The sequence below is a fragment of the Muntiacus reevesi genome, chromosome 17, assembly GCF_963930625.1.
Source record: "Muntiacus reevesi chromosome 17, mMunRee1.1, whole genome shotgun sequence".
NCBI lineage: Eukaryota > Metazoa > Chordata > Mammalia > Artiodactyla > Cervidae > Muntiacus > Muntiacus reevesi.
The window spans coordinates 59,802,576-59,811,700 of record NC_089265.1 but is presented as its reverse complement, the minus strand read 5'-3'; the positions used below and the strand labels follow the sequence as shown (position 1 = coordinate 59,811,700).

The 9,125-nt window shown below is 48.6% G+C and overlaps 1 protein-coding gene across 4 annotated transcripts in view; it reads right to left on the bottom strand.

The window, feature by feature from the left end:
* Positions 1–1,878: 1,878 nt before the first annotated feature.
* COL15A1 (collagen type XV alpha 1 chain) overlaps positions 1,879–9,125 on the bottom strand; it is a 101,646-nt gene continuing 94,399 nt past the window's right edge. For all 4 annotated transcript variants that reach the window (XM_065907783.1, XM_065907786.1, XM_065907785.1 and 1 more), the window contains 5 exons: positions 9,018–9,077; positions 8,209–8,268; positions 5,638–5,823; positions 3,983–4,098; positions 1,879–2,981 (listed from right to left, as the gene is read on the bottom strand). In XM_065907783.1, the coding sequence (XP_065763855.1) occupies positions 2,768–2,981; positions 3,983–4,098; positions 5,638–5,823; positions 8,209–8,268; positions 9,018–9,077 (636 nt within the window). In that variant the 3' untranslated portion in view covers positions 1,879–2,767. The remainder of the gene's footprint in view (positions 2,982–3,982; positions 4,099–5,637; positions 5,824–8,208; positions 8,269–9,017; positions 9,078–9,125) is intronic.

Genomic DNA, 9,125 nt, shown 5'->3' with positions numbered 1-9,125 from the left:
CCTCCTCGGTTCTTCCGCAGGCACCACGTGGCCGCGTGCAGGGGCCAAGAGCCCGCCCCGCACTTCCCGCTTCGCGCTCCATCTCCCCTACCTCCTGGTCCTCGCCAGCCTCTTGGCTGCTTCTGTGACTCTGCCTTCCCAGGGGACCCACTGTGGGTGGATATGGGACAGCTGTTTCTGCCCTTCTGCTTCTGGACAGGGGACTGTGGATGCTGTTGGCTTCAGACCTTGAGAGTTCACAATATGGGTTCAGAGAAAGTACCCCAAGACCTCTCACACCGTAAAGTCCAACAACTGAGGAGTTGCCATATTATGTCAGAGAATGCTAGCCTGCTCCCCAGACTTGAAGGACACTCAGGGGTAAAGTGAAGGCTGGAGACCTTTCAATCTTTGCGTTTTACTTGTGTGACAAGATCCAGGTGTTAAAACACTAGGTGTTCAGGAGAGGAAGCATGATAAAAGGCTGGCAGGTTCAGAGGAGCAAGGGATATCACAGAGCAAGCAGAATCTGCACTGGTTGTTGGCTAGAGGGCCAGGTTAGACCTAGAGCACCTGAGGCCTTCCCAAGATGAGGCAGGGCGTGGACAGCAGCCCCACACAGGGGTCTACACGGCTCACATAAGGAATCATGAGGGCCTCCGGCTGGGGGCCTTTGGCAAGTGACGGGAGACCCGATGTTCAGTGAAGGGCCTTGAATGCTAGACCCAGGCTTTTGACCGTCACTCTGAGTCTAACCAGGGTGGGGCTCATTCAAGGCCTCTGCTGGGAGGACAGCTGGTCACACCCTCCTTCAGTACCCAAAGAGGACCGAGGAGCCAGGCCATGGATGTCAGCCTCCTTCCTGGGGTCAGCACACCCTGAGCCCACCCTGTCCCGTCTGTGGCCCAGGACCTCGGCGGGCTGCGGCTCAAGTGGGTGGGACGGCACCTTCACTTCGCGACCTCAGCACCGCCCACGGCCCCCCCCCCTCAGGCGCTGTGCCCTCCAGGCACCCCACCACCCGCCCGTCACTGGTGGGGGTTGAGTCCTCAGCGGCCCGCCTCTGGGTCTTTCCAACCTACAGTGTCTTCAGCCCACGACTCAGACTCCCACTCTTCCATGTAGGAAGCCCCTAAGTGGAGGTCCTCGGCTGTCTGCTCTTTTTTTGTTGGTCCTCCACCTCCTTCCTACCTCAAGGACCGTTAGGGTGGATTCACTTTGTTGAGTTTCTGGGCCAGCCTGGCTGAATGGGAGGAAATATCCTGGCATGCTGCTTGCCTGGCGATTCTGTGTCTCCTGCAGCATCAAGCCAAGAGCCAGAGAGTCAGCCCAGGAGCTGAGAGCGAGCGAAAAGGCAGCCTCGTGTAGCTGCTCCTTGAAACGATCCTGGGCACTGGAGTGAGACGGACCCTGGGCGTGAAACCAGCCCCACCACTCGCAGCCTTGTGACCTGGAACAAGTGACTTCCTTAGCCTCAACTTTTTAATGTTGTTTTCATTTGTAAGGCAGAGATAAAAATACTTACCTTGCAGGTTATCGGGAAAGATAAGTGGGACTTATGTACGTCTGATATTTAGAACTGAGAGCTGATATTACTTATTTGATCTCAACCTCCTTGAGAGAAAAAGGCAGATCTGCCCACATCATGCATTGAGATACAGCTGATCCTGCTTGTCACACCGGGACTCCTCTGCGTGCGCCATGCTGCCCTCGCCGAGTGGAAGACAACACACAGGAGCAGAAGAGGATGATGGGAAAATCTTCCCGTTTTCGGATCATCTCCTGAGGGGACACACAAGTGGCCGTGACAGGGTTAGCAATCCTGCCTGAGGGCCACTTCCACATCAGTGATGAGGAACAAAGGCGCGGAGGGGGAAAAGTCAAACAGAAGAAAGCGCCTGGAAAAGATGTTTTTATGTTCACTTATTACATGGGAAAAAAAAGAGCCAACGTATACAGCATGAAGATATATGTGTCTCAGAAAATTTATCCTCATGAACCTGTTTGTTCAAAGGGAGTTATAATTCAAGAATTGCCAAATGGAAGTCATAAAATCGGGATGGGGGTAGGGAAAAGGGCCACCAAGGGAAAGGAAGTAATTATGTGGTATTTCTTCTCTAGTTTCAGATCATTGGGAACTTAAACTTTTCCAGCAAGTCATTCATATAAACAGATGCCATACTGAAATATGATTGTGTAAAAGTATAAAACTCCTAAAGTATGATGGCAATAATATTTTCGGAAGAAAACATTAAAGTCTGTAATGTCAGAAAATACAAATGGGATCATTTTGAGCAGTTCTGTCTATATAAACAGCAGTTGCAAACAATGGATGTATACTAAAGAACAAAGTGTTTGGTCTGCACATAACTTAGAAAGGGGTAACATTTCTGAACACTGGCTTGGTAAGAAAGCATGAAGGACATCTTATACTCAGCAATGGTTAAAAGGAGGAAATCACTGTCTGAAGGATGCAGTGGGCGGAATGCCAAGGTCTTTGCTTCTAACCTGCTCTTTGTTTTAACTTGCTCTCAACGGTGTTGGGATGTGTTTACACTGCATGGAGTTTCCTGCAGAATCTAGCACCAATAGATGGATCAGAGTTTGTCTTTGATCTGAGGCCTTTATGTCTTCAGTTTTGAGTGTATTGAGGTATGTTTTCTTTGGTTGCTGTTGTGACGAATGTGTAATAAAAAACTAATATTTACAACGCTTAAACATTTTAGATTTCAGTGTCAACTCTTCACATAAAAAAATTGGAAAACTCTTAAGAAGCATGGGAGGGTTGTTACTTCCTCGCATCTGTCATGAAACTGTTTTCGATGCACAGCACAATTAGCCGGTTAGCACAGCTGTATGCTTTCTGGTCCAGAATCTTCCCCGTGTTCAGCGGGGAGGCCAAGCCCATGACTGCCATGTCGGCGGTTCTCCACGCTTCACAGTACTGGTCCATAAGCCGGACTCCGTGGGTGCTGGAGCCATGCCAGACGACCTTCTGGGGCCTACAAAGGAAGTTTGCTGTGTTACTTTTTGAAATGACCCTTCTTTGTGGCATACCTTGGCAAGGAAATCAGCCTTAGTCTAGCGAGTTAAGTCGAACTCCTGAACTCTCCGCACATCACTTTTCTGTCTTTCTGTCTATCACTGTTTCCAACTTTCTGAACACACTACATTCCGACCATATCCACTTTCTACCTGCTCCGAAATCCTACTCTCTACTTCTGTGAATTTGAGCCTTTGATGAGTGCCCTTAGTCTAGAATGGCCTCACTTCCACTTTCAGCGATTCCTTGTCCTCTTTCAAAGTCCATTAAATGACCCAACTTACAGGAAGCCTTCCTTCTTCTCACTGCTAAGGAATGATGACTATTTCCTCCGTGCTCCTACCGTCTTAGCTGTTTCTTCATTTTCCAATGACAATATCATGTCTAGAATGGTAGCTAGTCTGTGTCTGTCTTCCCACAGACTATAAGCTTTGAAAAGGGAGGAGCTGTGTATGTAGGTTTATTACTGTGCCTTCCAGGCCTGACATCAGGCCTGGCATACAGTAGACAATGAGGAAAGATTTATTGAGTTGTTGTATTCTTAAAAGCATACATAATTTTCAAAGAATTAGAGTGCAACTCACAGGAGAGGGTTAAAGAATCACCAACAAAAGCATTACTTACCATTAATCAAGTGCCTACTGTATACTAGATATTCTCACACTTACCTTTTTATGCTCACAGCATTATCATGGTATGGATATGATTGTTCTGCCCATTTGACAAGTGAGGCAACTGAAGCTCAGAGTGGAAGTGCCTTACCCAAGGTCCATATGAACTTACTGGACCCAGGTCTCCTAACTTCAAGGCCGGGCTCTCTCCAAGGCCTCTGGCTGCCTCACTGGGGTTTTATCCTGGCAACACCTCAGAGGAGTAGCTGATAAGGGTAGCCCATTGTTAGACTGTTTCCTAAAGCTATCTATCACATGATATACTTCAAAGGCTTCAACCTCTACTTACCAGGAAGGATCTGTCATTACATCTCGGCCATCAAAGGAATATATTGGAACGTGTGTATTGAACTGACCTCCGTGGCCAGAAAAAATTGAGTCCCAATTATTAAAAAGTACTTGGCCCTGTGGAGACAAAAATGCTACATTAGAATCATTATACAAACAGCTTACAAGTATTTGTCCATTCTTCAAAGCTTGGAAGCCCCCAACTCTAATCCCATATCCCGGACAGAGTGAGAACTTGGGAAATACTTTGGTTTGATTTTATAATCTATCCTTGGAACCCTTTCAGCTTTATGGCCTTATTTCTTGAAGTAATTTCTTTTACTATACGTGCATAATGTCTCTTCCCCATCAAAAATGTGTTTCAGGTTTTTATTATTGCTATTTTAAACACTGTATAATTATATGAAAGTGAAAGTGTTAGTCGCTTAGTCGCGTCCGACTCTTTGCGACCCCACAGCCTGTCCATGGGATTCTCCAGGCAAGAACACTGGAGTGGGTTGCCATTCCCTTCCCCAGGGGTCTTCCTGACTAGGGGCTCAAACCCAGGTCTCCTGCATTGCAGGCAGATACCTTACCATCTGAATTACCAAGGAAGCCTTTATAATTATATACTGAGCTTCAAATTTGTGCTAATATACACATGGGTGAGGCTTCCTTGGTGCCTTAGATGGTAAAGAATCTGCCTGCAATGTGGGAGACCTGGGTTCAGTCTCTCCAGTATTCTTGCCTGCAGAATCCCCGTGGCCAGAGGAGCCTGCAGGCTAAAGTCCACGGGTCACAAAGAGCTGGACACGACTATGCACAGCACAGTGGGTGATGTGGAGGTGAATCTCCCACTCCTCCTCCTTCAGTTATTTATAGCCTAAGAACACAGACAATCTGAGTGGCTGAAATGGTAGAACAGAGCCTTGGAAGAGGGGATAGGAGTGCTGTGTGTGGGGTCAGGATGAACCTGCCAGGCTCAAGCTTCCAGGCTGGAGTACTGGGATCACAGGGATCAAAGGGTCTCAAAGTACCTTTAAAATCTGGCTAGGAGTCAGGACCCAGGATATGTGTGAGCAGCATTAGAGCTGCTCTTCCGTAGCCCTAAAGGAGTAGGCTGTTTCCACTGTGCAATGGAGGGTGCAGGGAGGCCCCGCCTTGCCCGTGAACACGGGCACAGAAATGCCCGAGGGAAGCAAGCCAGGGCGCAGGGCAGTGGTTCGGTGCCCCTCAGGCAGTTCTCTCCAGAAGGCGCCCTTGGGTGGAACAAGAGCCCTGGACGTGCGGATCAAGGACACCAATTCCAGTTTATAGTTACTCTGAGTGAACTGTTACTCCCTGTAAGCCTCGGTTTCCCCACAAACTGAGAAAACAATAACTCCCATTTTTATTGGAAGTATCTATTAGAACAGATATGAAGTGCGTTATAAACAAACAGGAAAGCTACATGAATGAAAGAGGTTATTACTATCCCTCCCGTTTGCTCCAAGGGCCACAAACTATCTAAGCAGGAAGGGCTATTGCAAACATAAGGGGACTGAGGCCCAGAGAGGGAAGGTAACCCACCCAAAGTCACACAACTAATCAGGGCCTCGAAACAGCACACTTCTGAAGGTGTTAGGAGTGGCAACTGCCCTTAGTCCCTGTGGAGACGGGAACCATATTTAGTTTTACCTTGAGGTTCACTATTGGAAGGCTATATCTCTCTGCTTTCCTTACAACTGTGGAGAGATCTTGCAAATGGGAGGATAAGAATGCTCGGTAGGTGGACAACAGTCCTGCGGCCCTGGCCTGCTGGAAGCACTGGAAATCAGCTCGAATGTCCCCAGAAAACGGCGTGTTCAGAGCAACCAAGTGTAGCTGCAAAAAGTGAGAGAAAAGACAGTGCAGTTGGAGAATTGATAGCAAACTCCAACTCCCATACCCATCACATGTTGCTAATAAGGCCCCAGACTCGCTGCATTGGAAGGCACGCTGGAGGTCACCTTGTTCCTCCTCTACCTGACACTGGGCTCCCAGCCCAGGTGTGACCATCTCCAGTGAAGGAGAGCCCAGGTCTCCCAAAGCAGTCTGGTTCAGCAATCTGAACCGCTCTAACTAGTAGACATTTCTTATGAAATGTATGAGAAAAACAAACTAAAGCACTTCAGAGATCTGAATTCAGCCTGCAGGCAGGCCATCTGTTGGAGACTTCTGGGTCTGCCCTTCGTTGAGTTTCTAGGAGCTTTTTAAGCTGGCTTTGGTCCTAGATCTCAGAGGTGCATCAAACTATCTGCCTCCTGCCCTTTCTCCCACCTCCTGAGTAGGTCTGGGGCTGATCCTGGGGGACCAGAGGAAAAAGGCATTGAAAGGAGAAGGCCGTGACATTTATCATGAAGACTGTTGGGACAGACTCTGAGAAACCAGGGATCACACAATAATTCTAGCCTCACATTCCTGACACCTTGGTCAGTAGCCCAGATAAAAGCCATTCTGTGATCTTCTTCCTCCATCCTTTCTCTCCCCAAACCCAGCCTTCTTTCCCAGCCCTTTCTGCTGTAGCCTCTGAATTACATTTCATAATCAAGGAGCAGTCATCCCCCTCCTCAACCTCATGTCAGAAGTAACTTTTATCTCATTAGCATAGAGCTGGGGAAGCACAGAGCTGGTGCAGGACCTGGGCCCAAGTCTCCAGGAAAGAACAATATCTTAAACCCATCTTCCTCTTCTTATATGTCTGAAGACCGTGGCACATGAGGGAAGAGACCCTCTGGACTCATCACCCTCCAGCCGCTGTGCCTCTGGGGACTATACCCAAGGGCGGTCACAAGAGGCTCCACGAGAACGCACTTTCCTAGCGGACACCAGGAAAGGAGCAGCGGTGAGAGGGGCTTCCCTGCCACACCTCTGACCCCATCACTACCATGTCCCCCTCTTTAAGGAGACGCAGAAGGCCTGGAGCCATGGCTGCTTCTGAATGGTGGGACTGGGGGCTTCTGTGTTCTCACGTTCCTGTATCTTTAACTGCTGGACCACTTCTATAACGAACAGCTTTCATTTTTATGAAGACAATGACATTTCAACAATCAAATGCTAAAATAGTTATTTTGTGGATAGTTTTGTAAAATTATGTGATTATTTTCTTCTCCATTCTTTTTATTCATTGTCTAGACTTTCTAAAATGGATATGTATTACTTCAGAATTTATAACACACTATTTAAAAACTTTTTGTAGCCACTGCCCTTATCTCTCCCCGCATAGCTAAGCTTTTTGAAGGGTTACCTATACTTGCTTCTCTGTTTCCTCACCCCCCACCTACTCTGCCACCACCTAGAATCTTGTTGGCGTCCCTCCGTGCTGCAGAAATGCTTTTCCCTAGTTTCTCAATTTCAACAACACCGTTTAGCTCTTTCCATGGGCCTCCTGGCAGCATTTGACATTGTCGGCTTCTACCTTGCTTGGCATTCTTTCCTCTCTGGCAATAGCGCCTCAGTTTCCTTCTCATATTTCTCTGGTCCGTGCATTTTATGTTTGCCCCTCACAGTCCAGTCTCTCTTCACCATATAGATTCTCTTTTAGGAATCCTTCCTCCCCAAGACAACAGCCATGGCTTTACTGAAGACTCCCAAGTCTGCATTTCCAGACTAGACCCACTGCAGGGTTGCAGACTTTCCGACGTTGCTTCCTTCTGGGTCCTACAGGTCCTGCAGACTCACCATGCCCCACAGGTCTGCTGCTGGGCAGAGGGCAGCACTACAGGGAACGTGTTCCCAGCGCCCGCCAAGTTCACGCCCTGTGCTCTGAAGACTGTCCCCAGAATATTTGGTAGAGAGTGGCCTTAGGCCATTCCGTTTCATTCTCTTGGCTGCTCTCGATTTGGCTGGGAGGGAGTCTGAGCCATGTGGACTGCCTCTCCCAAGACTCTGAATGGAGCCAGGTAGTACTGGGCCCTGCGGCTGAAGGTCACAGAGCTGGGGCCAGGATCAGTGCCATAGCAGCCCTAAGCTGTATGCAAGTTTTGCAGAGGTAACCTGTGTCTGTGTCCTTGGGTGGGGTGGAGAGGAGGCAGGAGGAAAGACGTCTGCAGGGGCTGGTCTGTAGAGACAGTGGGACAGACTCAACAGGGACAAGAGTCCCCAGGCCTTGTGTTTCCTGCAACTGAGGTTCCGGCAATTATCTAAACAAGCTGCATACTAAGCATGGGGCCTGGCCCACGGCAGACATACTTCTGGCGCTTGTAGAGTGAACGCATGAACGGTACTTACTGCAGGTCTGCCGTAATTGACATTTGAAATAGATGTCAGCGGAAGTTGAGGCTGATGAGGCTGTCGGGTAAAAAAAGAAAACAAACATCCTGAACACGCATTCCCGCTGTTCTTCACTGTACATCAAGGTACAAGTGCACTGTTGCCTGAAAAGCTGTCTTAAAGAGTTTGTCATGGTCTTCGGACCACACTTAACTGAAGAATTTCATGCACAAATGAAAAATGATCCTCAGAAAGGGAGCAATATTCTCAAGACTTTTAGAAAGAGCACTGAACCAAAAAGCAGAATTCCCATGTTTTACAAAAAACTCATTCACTTCATAGAGCAAGGCACCTCTTCAGAGCCTTAGTTTCCTCACGAGCAAAGTGGGAGTGACAGCACCCAGGGTAGCGGTAAGGTTAAGACAGTGGACAATGCAAGTTGTTGATGTTCTGATCGGCAAGGAAGTCTCAGCATCAAATATTAAAGGGTCCTCCTAGATTGCCTATGCCAACCATGTTCTCACAGATCAGTAAACTGATGCCAAGAGACGGGGAGTCCCTTGCCCAAGAGGATTCAGCTGTGACACAGGAATGGCAGGTCTCCAGCCTCTGGGTCCAGCGCCACCTCCTCCACCCCTACCCGCCCCCCGCCCCGGCCGTCCAGTGTGAGAACGTTCTTTTGGCACTTGGTAGTTTCTGGGCTCCTGCCAGATAGTGAACCCTGCAGGGCTGGCTGTCGGGAGTCAGAGAGCTGGATGCTGGGTGCCAGGGGACGCAGTCAGTGCTGATGAATGAAGGAGCCAGAAGTAGGCAGGGAGAGCACTCACATTGCTGGAAAGCGCAGGCGGAGGAGGGCTGTCGTCCGGAATGGGAATCAGTTCTCCCAGCTTTAAGGAAAAGGGGATGTTGAATATGAAACATCAACTGGAAACTGT